The 26270-nt window shown below is 40.7% G+C and overlaps 1 protein-coding gene across 1 annotated transcript in view; it reads right to left on the bottom strand.

Annotated features, from left to right (window-relative positions):
- Herc2 (HECT and RLD domain containing E3 ubiquitin protein ligase 2) overlaps nt 1-26270 on the bottom strand; it is a 181134-nt gene that overhangs the window by 22827 nt on the left and 132037 nt on the right. The window contains 12 exon segments of the mRNA XM_032893506.1: nt 1596-1810; nt 2619-2817; nt 2909-3024; nt 5195-5350; nt 5821-5946; nt 6489-6607; nt 6697-6855; nt 7349-7480; nt 8936-9043; nt 13929-14082; nt 17579-17770; nt 26037-26177. Of these exon segments, the coding sequence (XP_032749397.1) occupies nt 1596-1810; nt 2619-2817; nt 2909-3024; nt 5195-5350; nt 5821-5946; nt 6489-6607; nt 6697-6855; nt 7349-7480; nt 8936-9043; nt 13929-14082; nt 17579-17770; nt 26037-26177 (1817 nt within the window).

Here is a 26270-nt window from a genome sequence, read left to right on the forward strand (position 1 = left end):
ATGTATCTTTCATCTTTAAGATTCTGATTTGAATCCTAGTAAGATCTGGGAGGGAAGCCCTGGGTCCTGCTAAGGCTGAACCCTCAGTGGAACGTGATTGTTGGGGGGCTGGGGAAGGTGGGAAACACCCATTGAGGGACTAGGGGATGTTTGCGGAAACAGGAAAAGGAATTTTCTAAAATACTCAAGTTAATAAAGAAAAAAAAAAAAGAAAAAAAAAGATTCTGATTTGAGCATTTGAATAATTTTTAGCTTCTATTTAACATGCTCAAGTTTTTACTTATTTATTAACAACATGGTATATGGTTAAAATTAGTACATTTTATCACTGCATCATTTCTGAACCTGTTTTGACTGACTACGTGTATTTCTTGTCCTTCTGCATACCTGCAATTTTTAAGTGGCTACAGGTCATTGTAAAGTTTACCTAGATAAGAAGTTTATTTATAGTTTTATTAATAATCAAGCTCAAAACTCAATAAAAATGACTGAATTTTGAGCTTGATTATTAATAAAAAGGGTTACAGCTTTTAAGTTTTGGTAGAGGAATCATACTAACAGTTATATATAATTCATTGCTTCTCCTGTTAATGGGCATTTAAATATTTATTGGTATGAGTGTTTTGCTTGCATAAACATGTATGTGTGCAGTACCCACAGAGGTCATAACATCCTGGAATTGGAGTTACAGATAGTAATCTAAGTCATCTCTCTAGACTTTCATTACTACTTTCTGAATTCTAATTACATATGAATTATGAGGTTTCTGGGAACTCAGTCACTTCTCTGTGAGTACCAAGAAATGTTTCTTCCAATCATTGGAGCGGTTTTTTTTTAGGCTTCATATAAAACAGCCTTACTGGGTTCTACAGGTCTCTGGGGTCTCTTTGTACAGCTCTCTCCTCTGTGGTTCTCTGCATATTCTACCTCTTTTGACCTCTTTAGATCTCTAGTTCTCTCGTCTCTAAACTCTGTCACCATCTGCCAGGTATCTTCTTCCTACTCTGTGACTTGGGAACTGTCTACTTACTGATGATATATTGAAGAAACTTACTGAACTAGCCTTGTTTGTTTCCTATTTCTCAGGGAATTCTATATTGCTGCTGATATTCAGTGTCTTTTGGGCTGCTGTATACTTTGTCTGGTGTTTTTTAGTCATTTCTAAGATTCATCTCCATTTCTACTTTAGGTGGTAGGTGCAATCTTTTTTTTTTAAAAACCAACTGAGTCTTGTTTCTTGGTTTGAAGAATGGTGCCTTCCCTATTACTTATCCCATCTCTTCTATACTTGTAATTTTGGTATCATGTAATAATACCCAAAATGCCAATGTGATTCACTGGACAGTAATAAGTTAATGTTCAGAAAGATGCTTAGTATTCATAAAACCTGTAAGTAAAAACCTCAAGACTTGATGTTTCCCTTCCAGTACAAGAGTCATACTGGTAAGCCTACATACAGTGACATGCAAACCTATTTCTGACAAATAAGTCACGAGCAGGTTTTTGCACATGTTCTACAAGGCAAAGACGAATACAATGTGTCTGCATTAAAACAAACCAAAGAAAACATTGAAAATGGTATTTTCACACAATACCTTCTGTTGCCATGTCCCAACTTCCCATCTTCTGCCTCACCCCAAGAGTAAACTTCTCCTTCTGAAGAGAGAGCAAGGCAATGTTTTCCTCCTGAGTTCACAGCAACTTTCTTAATGAACACATGCTGAATAGACTCTAGTAACGTTGGAGTAGACACCGACTCTGTCCCTCCAATCCCCAGTCTTCCACCAGCACCGTAGCCAGTAGCATAGAGCTAAGGTGAGAAAACAGAAGTACTTCTGTATTTAGTAATTACTGCAAAGAATCGGCATTCAATACATTTTACACCACAAAAAAAAATTTTAACTTAAAGCCAAAAAAAAAAAAAAAATCACAGGAAATTTAAGATTTATATGCTGTTATGGTTTGGAGAAGTATTCTCCAAATATCTAAGTGTAAAAGCTTTGGTCCCTAGGATAGTGCTACTGAGAGATGGTGAGAATTTTGAGTTGTGAGGCCTTTTAGAAGAAAATCCTATGGGTTACCGGTGGCATGTCCACAAAGACATAACTGGAGGACTGTGCTCCTTCCCCCATCCAATCTTGTACCTGAATTTCAAACTATGAGGATTCAGCTCCCATCCTCTTATCCAAAAGGGGAAAAAAAAAAAAATAAGCATGCAAACTGAAAAGGAACAAAAATCCCCTTATAGATCATGGCTATCTACAGAGATCCATGAGCCACATTACAAAAACAACAGTAGGACTGACAGACAGCAAATGTCTCAATTTTTAAAGTAATACAGCTAATGGATGTAGTATACTTTAAAAATAAAAAAAGTAGCTAAAATATATCTAAATGTTATACAGAAATCTTTAAGATAGCTATCTGCTTTTGATGATATCATAATCATTCTTCAGATAGTACTTTAATATAAGTCCTTATGCATACAAGAATCAAACAAAATCTCTAGTCACAACTTTTTCAATCCTAAGGAAGCATCACACACACACACACACACACACACACACACACACACACACACACACACACACACACACACACAGAGATTGCACCCTTACCTTTCCATCAGCTGTCACAGCAAATAGTGTCTGCTCTCCTCCAATTAACTGCACAGGTCTGAGAGTTGCAAGTGCTTCACATGGAGTGGGAACTTTTACTTTTGCACCTTCAATTCCTCCAAGCTGCCCCCTATGATTATGCCCCCACCCATAAATGGTTCCACTGCCGCCAGCGGAGAGAGTCCAGTCATCTGGCCGCCTATAACAAACATTAAAAGAACATTTGATATAAAAGAACTTTGCGTAAAAACACTTACATACAACATTGTCTCTTAGTTCCAAAACAATACCTGTTCATCCACTGCACAAGTTGCTCATCTTGCTCTCTTTTAAAGATGCTGTGGCTTTCATGGAGAACATCCATACTTTCGCTGTCTGCCATTAACTCGCGAATCTTCTTAGCAACCTATGGAACGTTATTAGAGAGAATGAGTCAAACAAGTAAGTTGGGTGTGGTGACTCACATATGCAATCCTAGCAAGGACAGCCTGGGCTACAGAGTACGTCTCAGTACAGCCCAAGACACAATGTGAGACGTGACTTATTCTTTGTTCCTTGCAAAAGAATAAAAACCAGTTATATTGACAAAGGAGCCAAATCCATCCAATGGAAAAAAGATAGCATTTTCAGCAAATGGTGCTGGTTCAACTGGAGGTCAACATGTAGAAGAATGCAGACTCAATCCATGCTTATCACCCTGTACAAAGTTGAAGTCCAAGGGATCCAAAAACCAGACACACTCAAACTAATAGAAGAAAAAACTAGGAAGCATCTGGAACACATGGGCACTGGAAAAATTTCCTGAACAAAACACCAATGGCTTATGCTCTAAGATCAAGAATCGACAAATGGGATCTCATTTTAAAAAGGACACTGTAGCTAGGGACAAAGCGGCAACCAACAGATTGGGAAAAGATCTTTGCAATCCTACAACAGATAGAGGCCTTTATACAAAAGAACTCAAAAGTTAGACCCGAGGGAGACAAATCCTATTAAAAAATGGGGGTTCAGAGCTAAACAAAGAATTCACAGCTGAGGTCTGGCTGAGAAACACCTAAAGAAATGTTCAACATCTTTAGTCATCGGAAATGCAAATCAAAAAACAACCCCTGAGATTTCACCTCACATCAGTGAGAATGGCTAAGGTCAAAAATTCAGGTGACAGCAGATGCTGGCGAGGATCCTATTGTTGGTGGGGGTTGCAGACTGCTACAACCATTCTGAAATCAGTCTGAGGTTCCTCAGAAAATTGGACATTGAACTACCTGAGGACCCAGCTATACTCTCTTGGGCATATACCCAAAAGATGCCCCAACATATAAAAAAAGACACGTGCTCCAATGTTCATCGCAGCCTTTATTTATAATAGCCAGAAGCTGGAAAGAACCCATGCCCTTCAACAGAGGAATGGATACAGAAAATGGGTACATCTACACAATGAATATTATCAGCTATCAAAAACAACACTTTATGAAATTATATAGGCAAATGGTTTGGAACTGGAAAATATCATCCTGAGTGAGCTAACCTAATCACAGAAAGACATACATGGTATGCACTCATTGATAAGTGGCTAGCCCAAATGCTTGAATTACCTAGATGCCTAGAACAAATGAAACTCAAGACGGATGATCAAAATGTGAATGCTTCCCCTTCTTTAAAAGGGGAACAAGAATACCCTTGGCAGGGAAGAGAGAGGCAAAGATTAAAACAGAGACTGAAGGGACACCCATTCAGAGCCCTGCCCCACATGTGGCCCATATATATACAGCCACCCAATTAGAAAGATGGATAAAAGCAAAAGAAGTGCAGAAGTGTAGATCGCTCCTGAGAGACACAGCCAGAATACAGCAAATACAGAGGCTAATGCCAGCAAAAACCACTGAACTGAGAATAGGACCCCATTGAAGGAATCAGAGAAAGAACTGGAAGGGGCTTGCAAACAATGCCAAGCAACCAGAGCTTCCAGGACTAAGCCACTACCTAAAGACTATACATGGACTGACCCTGGACTCTGACCTCATAGGTAGTAAATGAATATCCTAGTAAGAGCACCAGTGAAGGGAAGCCCTAGGTCCCTGCTAAGACTGAACCCCCAGTGAACGAGACTGTTGGAGGGAGGGCGGCAATGGGGGGAAGGTTGGGAGGGGAACACCCATAAGGAAGGGGAGGGGGAGGGGGATGTTTGCCCGGAAACTGGGAAAGGAATTTTCGTGTATAAAGAAATATTCAAGTTAATAAAAAAAAAAAAAAAAAAAAAGATGGGGGACTTTAAATGGTAATATGAAGTATACTAACATCAGCATCATGGTTTTATGAAGATACTAATTTTTAGTATAAAAAAATCAGTTTTATCACATCAACTCTTAGATGGTAAAAAAAAGTCTATACCATATTATTTTATCTTAGTTACTTTGCTAAAAATTAGTGTTAATTGAAATTTACATGTTATAGTACCCATTTTAATCTATACGTTTCTTTATGGTATTAGCAAAACAAACTGTCCTTTACATTGATATCTTTTTCATCATATTCACATCTCAAAAGCAATTCCAAAAACAATTTATATACTTTACCTCATCAAGAAACAGACGAGGCAATGGTGTTCTTTTGTCCAGGGCCACAGCAACACGGGAGGCCATGCAGTATCTTCGGAACCAAGCCCATTTATGGGTCTCTGCACAGCAAGGGAGTGTGTCTAATTCCAGGTCACAAGCAAGAGCTACTAGCACCTGCAGTCAACAAAAATTTGGAAACAGAAAGACTCTTAGAAACACAGCTAATGTTTGAGAGAAAGCAACTGACTACCCTCCTGAGATATGAGGACCCTTGATCCCAAACTCCTCACTTTTTCAGAGTGAGTTTCTGGGAAGACAATAGCTTCCGGAGAGACAGGACCTCAGACCAACAACAGATAGGGCACCACGGCATACAATAACTAAGAATATCTGTGTGTGTGTGTGTGTGTGTGTGTGTGTGTGTGTGTGTGTGTGTGTGTGTGTGTGTGTGTATAAAACATCCTCTGGAATAAAGACTTTGATCACATAACCATTTCCTGAGATATATTTCATACAGCTGTTCAGTAATACTAAGGACTGCTCCCAACCAGGTCTATGACACAACACACTACCATAACAGCTCTCAGTGGCTCTCCCACTCAAAGAGCTATATACAACTACTTTAAAAATAAGTAAAATACTACCTTAAAGAAGGGACTGTGGAGCAGCTGTTTGCCACCTCTCACAATAGGATCTTCATACTCAAACTGCCTCTGCAAAGCTTCCGGAAGGCCTTTTACCAAAGCTGCAAGAGCACTGCCTGTAAAGCTCTTAAAACAGCAAAACAATACTCAATTACAAAAATACAGAATGCAGGGGAGCCCCAGGTTTGTTCTGTTCCTGTAAGTAAAGAATTTTATATCCCCTAAAAAAAGAAATGAGTATTTAAATTCTCAACTTGGAAAAGGGTGTGTCTACAATGCAAAGAGAGTATCAACATTCAGGATGTTTGGTCCTGGTTTTAGTCAGTCACTCCCAGGGAACTTCCCTTCTTTGGCATACAAATGCTGCTCATCTTCTTCTATGGTTAGGAGCAACTGGAAGGGAACCTTCTCATTACAGCATAAAGGGGATGTGCCAATCAGGCTTGTGAACTCTAACACAAACCTATAGTCACAGACTTTAAAAAAAATTAGCCCAGCTTGAACTTAGCATATTCAGCAGCTAAAAAAAGAAAAAGTCTAGATGTGACAAAGCTGCCTGATAAGTAGGCAGAATTCCCAATTCTTCTCACTGATTTAGAGGTTTTAATGATTAAAGCAGCACATTTATCCTAAAAGGTCATAGGTCTAGAAATCCTAGTGCTACATACCAAAGCTCTTGTTTCTCCATCATTTTCTCCCAGCAGCCTGTTTATGTTAATTGACTGTCCAAATTCTGTGGTGAGCAGTCTCCTCAATCTCTGAAGAGCCCACATTCTGTGGCTGGCAGCTGAAACAACACACAGGGAAAGTGTAGAATCTGGACTACTTTCTTCAACCTAGGTAAACAGACAGGATGACCACGGAGGCACCACTAACCTAGGGCACTCAGCTGAGCACACGCAGCCAGAGAGGCAGCAAGGCGAGGGACAATACTTCTGTTGGAGGTGAGATTAAGTCGGAAGTCCAGGAGACAAGTCACTAGGTCCATGGATGGACAGGAGAGGACACAGCGATCCGAGAGGAGGTCCTTAGGGCCTGTGAAGAAGTCCTGCAAATGTCCCTATGTGGTATGGTAGGGACCTCCTATGGATAAACTCACAAACTCAACTCTCACTGGAACACAATGTAAAGGAAGAACACAGCACTGCTGTCTAAGTCCCATAAGTCAAGCTTTTTGCTAGTTTGTTGCTTGATTGTTTTCCAGTACTGGGGATTGAACCTAGTGCTTGTGCATGCTTTGAAAGCATTTTACCAGTGAGCAACTACCTCCAACCCTGAGCCGTGCTCTTCAAACTGGCATTTAACTGTGAACCAAAAGCATTAGGAACTACAGCCAGCACCAACTCCTATGAGGTGAGAACGGGGCTAAAAACCCTGACAACTGGAAGGCTTAGATGGCTCTTTGTCTGATCCTCCCCAGGTAGGGACTCTGACTGGTTTTCCCCAGGGCAGAAGACACTCTTTAAATCACAGAATGAAAAGTTTGCATAGTTCCACTTCCTTGGGTGATAATCACAGCTCCTCTTACCTGCAGCTGGCATGATGGGATAAACTGTGAAGCGCCAGCCCCACCCATTCACAGACCCATCACTGATGAACTTCCACTTCAGCTCATCTCCGGGGATGCGAAGCTCACTCGACCAGTCAGACCATTCCCGACCTAGCAGAGTAAAGCACACCCCGGCATTAAGATGACTCCACCATCTAACCAACGAGACTCCCTAGATGCAAAGCACAGCTGTTCACACCGAATCAGAAGGTCAACAGGCTCCTCCAGCCCAAGACCTCTCACGCTTACATTCACAGTGGGTTACAGATATTCTACTTTTCCATAGATTTCTATTCAGCTTGTGATCAAGTACTGGAAAACCTGAAGGCACACGCATACATACTGCCCCAAAAGAAGCTACTACCAAATGGGAAAGTGATTATGTACACAATTGGGATGCACTGTGACAACCTGCAGGGAGAGCAGGCCTTCACTCGGAATGCTTCTGAGTATGGCAGAAAGATCCAAAATTCCTACAAGGGGCATTTGTAAACAATTCAGCATGGCCAAGACAGGCTGTACTCAAGGAAGGAATGGAGTAACCTGGTGAGATCCAAGGATCTGTGGAGCTATATAATCATCTCTTAAAAGAGCAGGAGAGACTGAGCAATTTAATGATGTAGAAGCACGAGGCAACAGCATATACACAGCCTGCTGGACTTCCATGTCAAGGCAGTGAGACAGCACCAATAGTAACACTACTAGAACTCTTTTGACAGACACCTATCAAAATGCCAGACAAGCCATGTCCATCATCACTGTACCACATTAGAGCAAGGACTTATGTGACACCATGCAACTACTATATACACTCTGAGCAGTAAGACAAAGACCATATGCAGCCCATAAAACTGCAAACATGTACACACTTAGTCTTTCACAGGGAAAATTCCTCAGTCTTTATAAAAGAAGATGTAGCTTAGTGGTAGAGTGTTTGTCTAGCATACACAAGGACCCTAGGTTCAATACTCAGCATAGGGAGGTGTGTATGTGTGAGGGGGTAACATACACACACACATACACACACACACACACACACACACACACACACACACACAAACGCATATCCATGTGTTAACAATTCCAAAATGTTCAAAGTTTTAAACAAGTTTATTATACCCCTCATCTTGACCTCATGGAGCTCAGACACACCATATCTCCCATCCACTGCACAATCTGCCCACCCTCCAGACATAGCACTCCATGAGCCAAACCCTTACTATCTGTCAGACCAGAATCCCTTTACACTGTGTCGTATGCCAACAATGCTATGTAGGCCCCAGTATTCTCACACATCTGTGGTTCTCCAACTGCCGGGACAGCTCTTACACCAGACACTCAATAGCCCTCTCTGACAGTGGTATGAAGCACACATCACACGGATCATATCTTATTCAAAGTACTGGAAAGAGGAAAACAAAACCTACTGTTTTACAACTCATTACCTTGCTATACCTTCCTTAAAGTTCCCATGGAATGAAGCACCAGTATCCTGTCTTATGCTAACAACTCCTTTTATGGAGCACAAGTGAGGAGGACTGTCCCTACTTGCCCTCCCTTCTTCACCTGACCGCACCGACACAATCCTGTTGACACCATCCATGACAGTGAGAGGATCGTGGCGCCTCTCTGTGGAGCACTGCCGGTCAAACTCCACCCTGAGTCCTTCTGCACCTGGAGTATAAGCAAGCAGAAAACACAGTGGAAACTCCAGAGAGCAAGTGAAAGTCATAGTTCAGCAGAGTAGGAAGAGTGAGACCAGAACTGCGTGTAGGAGCTGGGGAAGAACCAGCACCAAAATCATAGCCTGAGGTTGGCTACCTTCCCCAGCACTAGCCCCCAACAGAAGGCTCTGCCCGTACACTAAAAGGCCAGAGAACCACCCCACTTGGCTGAGCTGTTCTGTTCTCTCACCTCCACAACAACTTCCATGCTGCAATTCTATCACCTAACCAACCATATTATGATGCCTTGAAGACAGTGCTAAGGGTGATGTTGAATGACGTACTAAGTCTATGTCTTGGCTTGAATATACTTGGCCTGGGAGTGGCACTATTCAGAGGTGTGGCCTTGTTGAATGAAGTAGGTGTATCACTATGGGTGAGTGGATTTAAAGACCCTCATCCTAGCTGCCTGAAAGCTAGTCTTCTCCTAGCAGCCTTCAGATGAAGATGTAGAAGTCTCAGCTCCTCTTGCACCATGCCTCCTGGATGATGCCATGCTCCCACCTTGATAATAATGGACCAACTCTCTGAACCTATAAACTAGTCCCAATTAAATGCTGTCCTTATAAGAGTTGCCTTGGACATGGTGTCTCTTCAGAGCAGTAAAACCCTAAGACAGTCTTTAAGTTACAAACTTGGTCCCCCATTTGGCACTATGAGAGGTGGACAGGGCCTTACTGAAGGCCTGTACGTTCTTAGGAGTGTGTCCATGGAAAGGACTGTGAGACTGTGGCTTCTTCTATCTCTTTGCTTCTTGGCTGTGAGTGAGTGATTTGTGTTCCACCTCCATGTATTCCCTCATCATGCTGCTTTGTGCAAACTATGTGCTGCAACCTCCATAACTGTGGGGCAGAATAAACCCCTATGCTTTATAAGCCAGCTGCCTCAATTATTTTGCTATATTGATGGAAAGGTGACTAACTTGAGTTGTGTGAACTTTTGATTTATAGCCAAATCGGAGATAAACTTGGGTTGACATCTAAAGTAGGCACAGACTTGTGGGACTGCACCCTTGGGGTATTCTAGTAGTGGCAGAACTTAGCTGAACTGCTGGACACCCAGCAGGTGTTTACTGAGAATTGCTTAGTGTAAAAATCTTACATATTTGGTATCCAAAGTCTTGTAAGAACAATTAGGAGAGACCGTTGAAAAGGAATGGGAGGGAGCAAAGGAGAGAATGTGATTGGCCTTGTGAAAGACTTTAGATTATACTGACAGTCACAGAGATAAGTTCCCCGTGGAGGACTGACAGCTCTGACTAGTTTTAAGACACATATTTGAATGCTGTGTGAGGGGACATAAGAAGTGAGTGGGAGGAAAACAAATTATATTGGACTAGCTCAGAAGGCCGGAGTTATAAAGCAATTATTGAATTTAGAACATATATTTGGTTAATAGATGGGTATGAAGTAAGAATCAGAAGAAGATGATCACATGATTTTTATTTAAGATCTAGATAGAAATGCTTCTTGTTCAATTTTTATCGCATTTATGTGAGCAGTATTTGTATGAATGTGTGGTTACTTGTCTGTAGGGAGGACAAAGCAGGTACTGTTCTTCAGGCACTGTCTACCATGGTTTTTGATAGGGTCTGTCCCTGGCCTCTAGCTCATCAATTCAGCTAGACTGTTGGCCAGAGTCCCTTAGACCCATCTGCCTCTGTCTCCATTGGCTGGAGTCCAATGTGCCCACTTCTTCTACATGGGACTGAACTTAGGCCTTCATGATGACACAGGATGCACTTTACTTTTCCAGGTCACTTTAGTTTTTAAATTTTCTTTTTGCGTTTTTTGTTTGTTTGTTCTGCTGGTTTGGGTTGAGTGTTGCTGTTGTTGTTGTTTACTTGTCTTTGAGACATTCTCACTCTGTAGCTCTAGATGTCCTGAAATTCACTATATATACCTGGCTGGCCTGAAATTCACAGAAATCTACCTGTCTCTGCCTTCCCAGTGCTGGGATTAAAAGCATGCACTACTATACCCCAGCCACTTTTTTTGTGGTTTGGAGACTAAGTCTCACCTTGTAGTCCTGCCTGGCCAGAGTCAGAGGCCTGTCACTGCCTCCTCAGTGCTGGGATTAAAAGCTTGTGCTACCATGAACAGCACTGTTTTTAAAATTCATCATGAAAGTACAACAGATTAAAATTAAAACAGAACTAGGCAAAAAAAAATTTTTCCTAAGCCCTACTTCATTCTGAAAGTTCAATACTATGATCTACACATTTAAAATGAACCACATAAAAGTATTAAAAAGTACTGTTAGAAAAACACAAAGTTTGGGTTCATACCCCTACAGATACTGAACACTGGCCAGAAATGTTCCACATACCACAACTGCCACCATCATCTCAAAAAAGCAAACAGAAAGACTCAAGACAGAGAGGAGCAACAGATAAAAATTAGAAAGCCAAACTATATAAGTGCTAAAATTCACAAATAGCTTACAATTAAAAAAAAAGTCCACAATGAAGACTTAAACCAGAAAAAGACTCAGAATATACAACAGAGTCCCTAAGATAGGTCAGAAGTAAAAACACCCAAGGAAGGAAATAACCAGCATTAAACCCAAGACACCTAACAGAGAGAAATGACAATGCCCTGAAAAGAGTTAGGAGGAAAGCACAAACTGATTCAAGAAAATGCTCTGAAAGAACACTGGGATCTAAAAGTACACCCTACATCTGTAAATATTACCTAGAATGACTAAAGTAAACACGTACTCTAATACAAACTTTTTACTGCAGAAAAGCACAGTAACTTAAAAAATAGGGAAAACACTAGCTTGCTCACACTTCCACAGATGAGTAAGTAATCCAAGAGTGTAACAGCAGAGAAGCAAAATTTCAAGTTCAAATGGTACAACCTATAGTGGACAAGACTGACCTGGGAGCTACAGAGGAATTTACTGCATGCTCAGACAAAAGGCTGGGCAGAAACATTTGATGCAGTAAAACGAAGGCTACAGAACAACTAAAAGAAGCTGTTATATCTAACACTACTACAGTGAAAGAGTTCAGACAAAGGCTAGCAAGATGTGAAGGAAGAGATTCTGTCACGTTTTGTTTCTAGTAACTGATTTTGCCAGTAACAGACATCCCAACTCTGTTCTGATCAGGATCTGACATGAAAAAAAGAGATACAGATTTGAGGAAATAAGGACAGTAGCATTTTACAGTTGCAGTCCATAGAAAGTCAGTCATTGTATTCATCTACCAATCAAGCTCATTTCTGTCACTGAAGATGTATAGAAACAGTGGCAACACAGTGGCCATAGGTCTCTTAGCACCAAGTTGTGATCTTGAAACCACAGCAACCCTAGGTGGAAGGCAGAACACACAAGACAACCTTAGAATTCTTTGCCAGTGCAAACTGCACAGGAGCTACCAACAAACTACCAGAACCGTTTTGCAAGTCACGTTGTAAACAAGTTCCTAATGACATAAATACACAAACACTACACAGGCACTTTGGGAAAGTAACAGAGGAAGGAAGGACTCATTCTCCTAAAACATAGTAAACACCAGAAAGGAATCAAGTCTGCATCCTGCCTTTCTCTTGTAAACACTATTTCTAGGTAGGCAACTTAAAAGGTGAGAGAAAGTATCTTTCTGAAGTATTCCAGCTGATAAGGTTAAAAAAAAAAAACAATTCAATTAGAACAGCACTACTTTTCAACACCCCTCCCCCTCCCCTGATGAATCAATAATCTTGACGCTGAGCAGCTTCAACAGTTGACGTTTTAAGGAGCAATGTGCAGGCTTTACTGAGGTGACAGAAATCAAAACAGTCTGCCAAGTGGATGAACCAAAAGCACCCTGAATCAGAAGGACTGAGCTGAGGATCATGCTGAATTGTGGGCATGTACAAAAGTAAATTTAGTTCTAGGAGGGTAAGTTCAGCCTCTTGACTGCCTCAACAGATAAACCATGGAGCAGGTGAAAGGGAACAGGGAAGGGGAAAGGGAACAAGAAACTCAAAATGTACAATTGAGGAACAGAGGCTGCCAAAATTGCACATCAGAGGTGCTCAACATCAGGATGATTTTACTTCACAGGATGTAGGGGCAGCTTCAAAAAAGTTGGTCAGCTGACTTAAGACCTAGGTTTAGTGAAGAGGCATTCACCTGATAGTTGAATTGTTAAATTTCTATTTGGTTTATGCTCCAGAGAGGTTCAGCTATCAACTTAACAAAGCCTAGAGTCACCAAAGGGAATTCCAATCAAGGAGCTGCAGGTCAAATTGGCCTGATTGATGACTGACATGAGAGGTCCAGCCTACTATGTACAGCACCACCCAAGATGCAGATATATAAGAACAGTAATAGTATAGAAGCCTAACACTTTACAGCTGTAATTAAAAAGTCAGTGATTGTGTGTATCTATCCATTCACCTCATCTCTGTGCATTGAAAATGCCTAAAATCAACAACGCAGTAGCCAGATCTGGGATATACAAGAAAGCTAGTGGAGTACGAGCTAGTGAGCAAACCAGTGAGCTATTAATAGAGTGAACATCACTCTATTGGTTCTGCTTTAGTTCCTGATTGAGTTTCTACCTCAACTTTCCTCAATATGGATTGTGACCTGGAGGTAAACCCTTTCCTCTCAAGTTGCTTTTGGTATTGGTTTTTATCACAGCAACAAAAAGCAAACTAATACAGTATAGCTAGCTTCTGTTTTGCATTTTATATTACTAAGACTCTAGAAGAGGATCTAAAATAATCCTATTCCTTAATTTTTCAGAAAAGGGAAATGACTACACCCTTGGAAGTAGCTACAAAACAAGCCCTTCTACAGCCGGTGGACCTCGCAGCCCTTCCCAGGGCTGGTCTGCATACCTGGTATCTTCACTGTGCCACTGGTGGAGGTGTCATCTGTATAGGGATGGCTACTCTCTACCACCACAGGCTGAGAGGAAAGACGGCCACTCTGTGAGTCTGTGGCCACATCTTCTAACTCAGTGACACAGAGCTCCAATAACATGTCTGCCACCTAGAAAGGAACAGAGACATGAGTGAATGCCACCCCTGGGTCATCCAAGCTCTGCCCATGCTCATCCCACTCTGTGCTTTTCTACAGGCAGGAAAGGGGTGGCAGAGCGAAGGACTTGAAGGAAAAACAGAACAAACAACAAAAACCCCACCAAGGTAAGGGGCTAGGAAAATGGCTCAGTGGTATGCAAGTTTAGATCACCAGAGCCCATGGAAAAAGCAGGTATGGCAATGCACACCTGCATTCCCAGTGCCTAGGAGGAACAGACAAGTGAGTGGTTCCTTCCTATCTTTCCAGCCTATCATTGAGCTCCAGGTTCATTAGAGGTGGCATCTCAAAAAATAAAATGGAAGACTAATCAAGAAGACATCTGACATTGACTTCTCATCTCAACATAAATAAGTGTGTGAGCATCCATAAACAAATACACAAATACACACAGAGACTTACACAACGAGGCACATGCCCATGGGCATACACACATATACCAGAGAAATAAAGAAGAAAGAAATGAAAGAAGAAAGGAAACTAAGTTAAGAAACAAAGGTTTATTTTAAACCTGGTTTCCTTATGCATAAAATCAAGGCATGTAAAGGTACTATGAGAATTAAAACTATACACAGGAAAGCATTTGGAAGGAACTTCACACAAAATACACTCAGTTAAGGCTGACTCATAAACTGAGCACCAGTGATAATAATAGTCTCATTTACACTACTTCTTGATGAGAAGAGTCTGCCTAGGGGACAAAAATATGAGAAGGAACAGCAATTTGATAAAAATGACCAAGAATCTAGAAGGTACTGGGAGTCAAGCTGGATCAGAGGGAACCAGGAACCAGGAACAACCAAACCACTCAGACAATCTATGGCAGAGGGAGTATCTTAATACAGGCTCCAACATGGTTGAGCCACAGAGATGGCTTGGTTTACAAAAGTAAACCTTTGCCATATAAGCTTGATGAACTAAGTCTGGAGTCCATGCAAAAAAAAAAAAAAAAAGAAAACAAGAAAGTACTCTACAAATTGCTCTATGACTTCCACACATATAAATGTCATGCTAACTTTGTCAGTCTCCAAATTTAACATAAAAAGAAAAATTCCACTTTCTGTTTTCCAGGATTATTCTTCTCTATTCCTCTCGTGTTTAGACAATAATTTAGTTTAATAAAGTTATATTAATGACAAAGAGATATCACTGCCACCTAGGCACAGTTATATAAATTAATTTACAAGTCCCAAATATTAGATAAGGACAGGATATCAAGTATCCTTCTCACCTATGCAAGAACAATTTAAAGATGATTGCAAGTGTAAGATATAATATGCATGCCTTTAATTCCAGCACTCAGGAGGCAGAAGCAGGTAAGAGCTTTGTGAGTTTAAGGCCAGCCATTATGCAACAGTTTCTAGGCCAACCAGAGCTGCTTTGTGAGTCCCTGTCTTAAAAACAAAACAAACAAACAAAGATGATTGTACCCCCTTCTTACCCTCTTACCTTCTCTGTCCCTTCTCTCCCCATTCCCCTTCTCCTCCCTCTTCATGTGTTCATGGACAGCCTCTACTCCTCTACCTTCTGTCTCTCTCTGTCTCTCTCTCTGCCTTTCTCTGTCTCTATTTCCTCAACTCCCATCCACATGCTCTAAATAAATTCTATTAAAAAAAAGATGACTGCACCATTATTTTTGTCTTTCCTGTAACCTGACTGATTCACCAAATTGTCAACACTATTGTCTTTATGCAGAATCCACATGTGACCTTTGGCTTTCAGAGCCTTCCTCTGCCTAGCAGACCATTATCCCTATTAATGAAAGACCAGCAAACTACTTGGGACTGGGAGAGCTTCTTGCTTCTGAGCCCAGAATGCTGGAATTACACATAGGCTTCACCATGTCTGAACCACAAATTTAAGTAAAATACAGTTAAATAAAATAAATGTTCAGTTGTTAAGGTACAATATGTCTACATCTGGTAGCCTCAGCTCTAGATGACTCAGAAAAAAGAACATTCCACAGTGATAGAAAGAGCCACTGGGGTTGGGAATTTAAAGTGGTAGAGCGCTTGCCTAGCAAGCACAAGGCCCTGGGTTCAGTCCCCAGCTCCAAAAAAAAAAAAAAAAAAAAAGTAAAAAAAAAAAAAAAAAAAAAGAGCCACTGGATTCAACCTAACAAATACTAAAATGTGTAATATTAAAAATACCATGACATTAGCGTGTAAGAAGTCATTTCTGGACTAGTGAAATAGCTCATCAGGTAAAGATGCTTGCTGTCAAGCCTGACCAACTGAGTTAAATTCTAGGACCCATATAATAGAAGGAGAGAATTAATTTCTGCAGACTGCCCTCTAATCTCCACATGTGTATCATGACACATACATAATAAATACACATTTTATATACATTATAATAAAAATGATTAAAGAAGTCATTTCAAATAAAACAAGACTCTGTAAATAGACCCAAATGTATATAAAAATTTAAAATAGAACAGAAATAGTTTTCAAGTCACTGAATGAATTATTTCACAAATATTGTTGGGGCTACTGCTTTGCCACATATTAAAAAATTAAGCTGAACCACTCACTATTTTATTCTTTATATTAGGAAAAAATGCAAATGGTTAAAGTGTAAATATAATAAATGAAATCATAAAGGTGCTCAGGAGAAAAGTCAGGAAATTTTCTTTAAAATAATGTCATGTACTATTATTAATGTCATGTATTTTTAGCATATTATTCAGAAGTTAGACATGAAAAATATTGGCAGATTTGTCTACCTAAAAAAGAGAATTCTTGCATGGCAAAACAATGTTGGCCAAATATCTAAAAACAAATTAGAGGCAAAACTGCAAAGTACACAGAAGGATTTATTTCTTTAGTAAGAATAAGATACACAGGGCTGACAAGGCAGGTTCTTGCCACCAAGCCTGATGACCTGAGTTCAATCCCTGGAACTATATAGTAGAAGGAGAAAGAAAACAATTTGTACAAAGTGTCCACATAGAGAAAGACACAAATACACAGACAGACAGACAGACAGACAGACAGACAGACACACACACACACACACACACACACACACACACACCCCGAAAACAAGCTAAAAACATAATAAAAAATAAAACAGTGGTTTTAGTGAGGTGGCTTAGTGGTTCAGAGCACTTACTAGTCTTTCAGAAAACCTAAGTTTAGTTTCTACCGCTTACATAGTGGCTTAGAGTCATCTCTAACTCTAATTCAAGGAGATACAAAACCCTCTTCTGGCCCCCTCAGCACCATGTGTGAACATGGTGTGCATATGTACACTCAGGCAAACACAAGAAACAAATAAATCTTTTTTAAAAAAAGATAAATGAATCAGTCCTAGATGGGTAAAAGAAACCACTGGGAGAGCTGGAATACACTTTGTCTTAAAGGACAGCTCCTAAACCTGTCCAGGGTAAGGCCATGTGTGAAGAGCAGTGGTTCTTGCATAGAGAGCTGCCTTCCCCATCACTCACCTGTGGGTAGGCAGTGCCCATGCCGGACAGCACAGCAGAAAGCACTTCCCTGCCCCTGTCTCCAGCCCTGCTGCACACTGATAGTTTGAGCAGGTCCACCACCACCCGGGTGTCATCAGGGATCAGGAGACTGGTGAACTCATCCAAGGACTGGGGCTCTGGGCCTGATGTTTTATTTTGGCTTTCAACATCCTAAATGAATTGACAATCAACAGTTAAAACAGAAAATGAAGTATGGAGAGATAAAAGTCACCAGTTTATCCTGGAGCCTAAAGGACACATTAGGAATGTGAAAAAAAAAAAAAAAAAATTAAAAACCAGACTAGGACATGACTGATCCCAATATCTCCACTAAGCTCTATCAGACTTTCAAGAGCAAGGAACTATTTTACAAAGCACTGATAGCATCCACCAAGAAATAATGACTTGAAATGTATAGAATGACAGTTTGCTATTATGACCAGGTAGGCAGCATACCATGTGAGTTAGAACGATGCCATGCCATGTGAAACCTACCCCTACTCATAAGATTTTATATTACAACTTTTATGTAGATCTCTGTAAGTCTTTCACAGATGTCTAACACATCATTCACACTAACAACCTTTATCAGGTTCCTTTAAAAAATAATTTAATATTTCCAGATAGCATCAATTTTTTTTTTTTTACTCCTTTACTACTAGGGAGTAAAAGAAGGCCTGAGTGAGCGTGTGCTGCTGACATGAGCACAGCCATTTCAAGCCTCAGACCCATAGGAAAATGGCAAAATATCACTCCCAGGGAAGTGAGGCTCAGAGAGGTTCCCTTCTAGCCCAAGTTGTTGTATGTGCAGAAAATGTCCACAATAGCTTTTTTTTTCTCTAGGATGTTTAAGGCCTACAGATTGCTCCCCCACAGAGACTGTTCCTGCTGAGGTTGGCTAAGCCTATGCTGCCTCCCCAATCCAGGTATGTGCAATAATCCCTCTTCCTTGTTCACCTATATCCAGTCACCCCTCCTCATTGTTCTATTCTATAAAATAAATACACTGAGCTTCCAGGATGCTGTGGCTTTGCCATGGAGAGTGCAGTCCACCCAGCCCCAGCTTTCTGTTTGTCTTTTCTTTATTCCCTCGCTGCCCCAGTCTGATCTGCCCCTAGAGCCTTGCAAGGATGCAGTCTTTTACTTTCCACTCTCACTACACCAGCCAAAACATAGCTTATCAACTCACATTTTTTCCTTTTAAGAAGAAAGCCTCTGCTTATTTGCTGGGAGTTGCTTCTTCAACATTACTGAGTCCTCCTGCCTTGCCAAGGCCCTAGCCTGTGAAGGTGCCTCATCTGGGTCATCTGTCCCCGCCCCTTATTTTCAGCACAATAAGAGTCTCTTATAGGTCAGATGTGGCCAATACTCAAAAAGGAGAAAGGGACCCCAGCCATCAAAGCTGAAGTAGGCCACTTCTGTGCTCAGCCTCAAAGTTATGTGAGATAAAGGCAGAAATCAGCCCTGTGTCTTCCCTAGGCAGAATCAGACTCAATAAAGAATGAGACCCAATAATCTTTCCACTTCTCTGCTTTTGTGATCTACTAAATTAGAACAATGGAAATGAAAACAGAGAGAACAGACAAATCTCTGAGTCCTGGGACCAGAGAGTAAGCACAATTCATTAGAAATGATAACATTCCAGAATGATAGCAAGAGCACCCAGGAGCGTACTTAACTATTAATACATAAAGTGTCTTCAGTCTTAAGATTCAGAAGTAGGGATCTAACAATATCTAATGAGGATCTTTAAAAAAGAAAGAAAATATATCTCAACTGCTAAAAAATAAAGTACTGGCTACATATCCGTAAATATAAGTTATACACCAACACTAGCAGGAAAATTACCTTGCTAAAATTCATGATAAGAATTTGAGGATATAATCTGGAAATGACCTGTGTCTCACTGACAAATTTGTAGTATGGGAATCATGGCATCATTCTTCTACCCAAAAGCAAAAACTATGCCATCTTCAGGATAATTTATGTATTAACTCATACCAGAAGATTGTTAAAAACAAAAACTGATTCTAGACTGAACTTAAGGTGACTTTCTTATTACACAAATGGCTGTGCACCACCTTTATAGATGTAGCATGTTTAGAGAACATGCTTCCTATCAATAGTAACTATGGAATGAATGAAGGGGTTCTACCATAAATAAAAATACTTATCTGTCCCTAAGTGGGAGAGTTGGCATAAAAGAGAATGTGAGTAAGGTAAGGTGACCTGTTGCTGTACTAAGTATGAGGCTGGGTAATGGGATGCCTGGTTCTAAGTCAAGGGAGGAAGCCCAGCTAGCTTTGAATTTGGGGTGGTCATAAATCATGCGGAGAAAAGATGTGGTCCCCCAAGTAAGATAGACTGTCTTGAGTATCAGTGTCTGTGCCCAAGAAAAGATTCTGAAGACGGCAGGCAGCACAGAAAGCCGGCTACTTACAGAGACTAGACTGAAATGGGTGTGTGTAACTTTGACCGCCCTCCTCAACACACACACATGCACAATTTGTTCCTTAATTCTACTACAACAGTGATGGAAAGAAATACGAAAGGACATATGAGGGAAATCTTGGCTCAAAACAATGACAGAAATAAATAGTTGACTTAAATAGACTAGAAACCCATTAATCTGTAACACTATAACAAAGGGAGATAGACATACAAAGATAAACAAGACACCTTGATAAAACAGCAGGTTAGACACTCTGTGTGAATGGATTTCAAACAAACAAACAAGACTCCTGTAAGAGAGAGAGCTAGCACTCGGACGGCAGATCCTGCACAGTCCAGACATCACCGGACCTAAAGCGAAGCGGTCAACAGTTCTCTGTACCCAAATCCAGTGGGAGGGAGAGCTAAACCTTCAGAGGGGCAGACGGGCCTGGGAAACCAGAAGAGACTACACTCTGCCAACATTTCTGACTCCAGAAGAAAATACCTAACGCCATCTGGGACCCCGGTGCACATGGGCCCTGGGAAAAGGTGGTGCAGGCCCTCCTGGTTGCCGCCTTCACGGAGAACTCAAAAGGAGCCCCTTACAAGCAACTTGAGCAGCGAGACCACAGGAAAGACCAACTTTTCTGCTCCAAGTGACCTGCCTGGTGGACTCAGGACACAGGCCCACAGGAACAGCTGAAGACCAGTAGACAGGAAAGACTACACGCCCGAAAGCAGAACACTCTGTCCCCATAACTGGCTGAAAGAAAACAGGAAAACAGGTCTACAGCACTCCTGACACACAGGCCTATAGGAAGGTCGAGCCACTTTCAGAAATAGCAGAACAAGGTAACACCAGAGACAATCTGATGGCAAGAGGCAAGCGCAGGAATACAAGCAACAGAAACCAAGACTACATGGCATCATCAGAGCCCAATTCTCCCACCAAAGCCAATACTGAATATCCAAACACACCAGAAAAGCAAGATCTAGATTTAAAATCACATTTCATCATAATGCTGGAGGACTTCAAGAAAGACAAGAAGAATTCCCTTAGAGAAACACAGGAAAACATAAAAAACAAGTAGAAGCCTATAGAGGAATCACAAAAATCCCTGAAAGAATTCCAGGAAAACACAATCAAACAGTTGAAGGAATTAAAAATGGAAATAGAAGCAATGAAGAAAGAACACAGGGAAACAACCCTGGATATAGAAAACCAAAGAAAGAGACAAGGAGCCGTAGATACAAGCATCACCAACAGAATACAAGAGATGGAAGAGAGAATCTCAGGAGCAGAAGATTCCATAGAAATCATCCACATGACGGTCAAAGAAAATGTAAAACAGAAAAAGCTACTGGTCCAAAACATACAGGATATCCAGGACTCAATGAGAAGAGCAAACCTAAGGATAATAGGTATAGAAGAGAGTGAAGACTCCCAGCTCAAAGGACCAGTATATAAAAATAATAGAAGAAAACTTCCCTAACCTAAAGAAAGAGATGCCCATAAACATACAAGAAGCCTACAGAACTCCAAAATAGATTGGACCAGAAAAGAAAATCCTCCCGTCACATAATAGTCAAAACACCAAATGCACAAAATAAAGAAAGAATATTAAAAGCAGTAAGGGAAAACGGTCAAGTAACATACAAAGGCAGACCTATCAGAATCACACCAGACTTCTCACCAGAGACTATGAAAGCCAGAAGATCCTGGACAGATGTCATACAGACCCTAAGAGAACAAAAATGCCAGCCCAGGTTACTATATCCTGCAAAACTCTCAATTAACACAGATGGAGAAACCAAGATATTCCTTGACAAAACCAAATTTACACAATATCATTCTACAAATCCAGCGCTACAAAGGATAATAAATGGTAAAGCCCAACATAAGTAGGTAAGCTACACCCTAGAAAAAGCAAGAAACTAATTGTCTTGGCAACAAAACAAAGAGAAGAAAAGTACACAAACATAATCTCACACCCAAATATGAATATAACAGGAAGCAATAATCACTATTCCTTAATATCTCTCAACATCAATGGTCTTAACTCTCCAATAAAAAGACATAGATTAACAAACTGGATACGCAATGAAGACCCTGCATTCTGCTGCCTACAGGAAACACACCTCAGAGACAAAGACAGACACTACCTCAGAGTGAAAGACTGGAAAACAACTTTCTAAGCAAATGGTTTGAAGAAGCAAGCTGCAGTAGCCATTCTAAAATCAAATAAAATCAATTGTCAACCAAAAGTCATCAAAAAAGATAAGGAAGGACACTTCATATTCATCAAAGGAAAAAATCCACCAAGATGAACTCTCAATCCTAAATATCTATGCTCCAAATACAAGGGCACCTACATACATAAAAGAAACCTTACTAAAGCTCAAAACACACATTGCACCTCACACAATAATAGTAGGAGATTTCAACAGCCCACTCTCATCAATGGACAGATCATGGAAACAGAAATTAAACAGAGACGTAGACAGACTAAGAGACATCATGAACCAAATGGACTTAACAGATATTTATAGAACATTCTACCCTAAAACAAAAGGATACCTTCTTCTCACCACCTCATGGTACTTTCTCCAAAATTGACCATATAATTGGTCATAAAACAGCCCTCAACAGACACAGAAAGATAGAAATAATCCCATGCGTGCTATCAGACCACCACAGCCTAAAGCTGGTCTTCAATAACAATAAGGGAAGAACGCCCACATATACGTGGAAGTTGAACAATGCTCTACTCAACGATAACCTGGTCAAGGAAGAAATAAAGAAAGAAATTAAAGACTTTTAGAATTTAATGAAAATGAAGGTACAACATACCCAAACTTACGGGACACAATGAAAGCTGTGCTAAGAGGAAAACTCATAGTTCTGAGTGTCTGCAGAAAGAAACAGGAAAGAGCATATATCACACCTAAAAGCTCTAGAATAAAAAGAAGCAAATGCACCCAGGAGGAGTAGAAGGCAGGAAGGAATCAAACTCAGAGCTGAAATCAACCAAGTAGAAACAAAAAGGACTATACAAAGAATCAACAGAACCAAAAGCTGGTTCTTTGAGAAAATCAACAAGATAGATAAACCCTCAGCCAGACTAACGAGGACACAGAGAGTGTGTCCAAATTTACAAAATCAGAAATGAAAAGGGAGACATAACTACAGACTCAGAGGAAATTCAAAAAATCATCAGATCCTACTACAAAAGCCTATAATCAACAAAACTTGAAAATCTGGAGGAAATGGACAATTTCCTAGACAGATACCAGGTACCGAAGTTAAATCAGGAACAGATAAACCAGTTAAACAACCCCATAACTCCTAAGGAAATAGAAGCAGTCATTAAAGGTCTCCCAACCAAAAAGAGCCCAGGTCCAGACAGGTTTAGTGCAGAATTCTATCAGACCTTCATAGAAGACCTCGTACCAATATTATCCAAAGTATTCCACAAAATTGAAAAAGATGGAGCACTATCGAATTCCTTCTATGAAGCCACAATTACTCTTATACCTAAACCACACAAAGACCCAACACAGAAAGAGAACTTCAGAACAATTTCCCTTATGAATATGGACGCAAAAATACTCAATAAAATTCTTGCAAACAGAATCCAAGAGGACATCAAAACAATCATCCATCATGATCAAGTAGGCTTCATCCCAGGCATGCAGGGATGGTTTAATATACGGAAAACCATCAATGTGATCCATTATATAAACAAACTGAAAGAACAAAACCACATGATCATTTCATTAGATGCTGAGAAAGCATTTGACAAAATTCAACACCCCTTCATGATAAAAGTCCTGGAAAGAATAGGAATTCAAGGCCCATACCTAAACATAGTAAAAGCCATATACAGCAAACCAGTTGCTAACATTAAACTAAATGGAGAGAAACTTGAAGCAACCCCACTAAAATCAGGGACTAGACAAGGCTGCCCACACTATCCCTGAACTAAAGCAGTATTACAGAGCAATAGTGATAAAAACTGTATGGTACTGGTATAGAGACAGACAGATAGGCCAGTGGAATAGAATTGAAGACCCAGAAATGAACCCACACACCTATGGTCACTTAATTTTTGACAAAGGAGCCAAAACCATCCAATAGAAAAAAGATAGCATTTTCAGCAAATGATGCTGGTTCAACTGGAGGTCAGCATATAGAAGAATGCAGATCAATCCATGCTTATCTTCCTGTACAAAGCTTAAGTCCAAGTGGATCAAGTACCTTCACATCAAACCAGATACACTCAAACTAATAGAAGAAAAAGTGGGGAAGCATCTCGAACATATGGGCACTGGAGAAAATTTCCTGAACAAAACACCAATGGCTTATGCTCTAAGATCAAGAATCGACAAATGAGATCTCATAAAACTACAAAGCTTCTGTAAGGCAAAGGACACTGTTGTTAGGACAGAACGGCAACCAACAGATTTGGAAAAGATCTTTACCAATCCTACAACAGATAGAGGGCTTATATCTAAAATATACAAAGAACTCAGGAAGTTAGACCGCAGGGAGACAAATAACCCTATTAAAAAATGGGATTCAGAGCTAAACAAAGAATTCACAGCTGAGGAATGCCGAATGGCTGAGAAACACCTAAAGAAATTTTCAACATCTTTAGTCATAAGGGAAATGCAAATCAAAACAACCCTGAGATTTCACCTCACACCAGTAAGAATGGCTAAGATCAAAAACTCATGTGACAGCAAATGCTGGTGAGGATGTGACGAAAGAGAACACTCCTCCATTGTTGGTGGGATTGCAGACTGCTACAACCATTCTGGAAATGAGTCTGGAGGTTCCTCAGAAAATTGGACATTGAACTACCTGAGGATCCAGCTATACCTCTCTTGGACATATAACCACAAGATGCCCCAACATATAATAAAGACAGTGCTCCACTATGTTCATAGCATCCTTATTTATAATAGCCAGAAGCTGTAAAGAACCCAAATGCCCCTCAACAGAGGGATGGATACAGAAAATGTGGTACATCTACACAATGGAATATTACTCAGCTATCAAAAACAATGACTTTATGAAATTCGTAGGCAAATGGATGGAACTGGAAAATATCATCCTGAGTGAGGTAACCCAATCACAGAAAAGCACACATGGTGTGCACTCATTGATAAGTGAATATTAGCCCAAATGCTTGAATTACCCTAGATGCACAGAACACATGAAACTCAAGAAGGATGACCAAACTGCAAATGCTTCACTACTTCTTTAAAAGGGGAGCAAGAATACCCTTGGCAGGGAATAGGGAGGCAAAGTTTAGAATAGAGGCAGAAGGAACACCCATTCAGAGCCTGCCCCACATGTGGCCCATACATATACAGCCACCAAACTAGATGGATGAAGCAAAGAAGTGCAGGCCGACAGGAACCGGAAGTACATCTCTCCTGAGACATACACCCAGAATACGGCAAATACATAGGCGAATGCCAGCAGCAAACCACTGAACTGAGAAAGGGACCCCTGTTGAAGGAATCAGAAAGGACTGGAAGAGCTTGAAGGGGCTCGAGACCCCATATGTACAACAATGCCAACCAACCAGAGCTTCCAGGGACTAAGCCACTACCCAAAGACTATACATGGACTGACCCTGGGCTCCAACCTTATAGGTAGTAATGAATAGCCTAGTAAGAGCACCAGTGGAAGGGGAAGACCTTGGTCCTGCCAAGACTGAACCCCCAGTGAACGTGATTGTTGGGGGAGGGCAGTAATGGGGAAGGATGGGGAGGGAACACCCATATAGAAGGGAGAGGGAGGGGTTAGGGGATGTTGGCCTGGAAACCGGGAAAGGAATAACAATTGAAATGTAAATAAGAAATACCCAAGTTAATAAAGATGAAAAAAAAACATAGGAGGTAGAGCATATTCTAGCTCTAAATATGACTCCTAACTTTTGAGTACATTTAAGGGTATTTTCTTATTTGAAGTCAGAGAAGAATGTCTCCTGACCTCTTTGGTTTTAGTCATGGTTTCTGCGATGATGCTGGCAGCTCCTGGGTCATCTGTCACTGGGATAAATGGTCGAGAGGAGGCTGATGGAGCAGACGGTGTCACTGCAGAGGGGGTCACAGCATCCTCAGAAGAGACGATCTGATTGGAGAATGTACCAGAGAAAATTTTTAAGAAGTTCAGCAATATGGCACACTGCACTGATAGCATTTTGGAGTGATCCAGTGCTCATAT

This window comes from Rattus rattus, chromosome 2 (assembly GCF_011064425.1).
Source record: "Rattus rattus isolate New Zealand chromosome 2, Rrattus_CSIRO_v1, whole genome shotgun sequence".
Classification (NCBI taxonomy): Eukaryota; Metazoa; Chordata; class Mammalia; order Rodentia; family Muridae; genus Rattus; species Rattus rattus.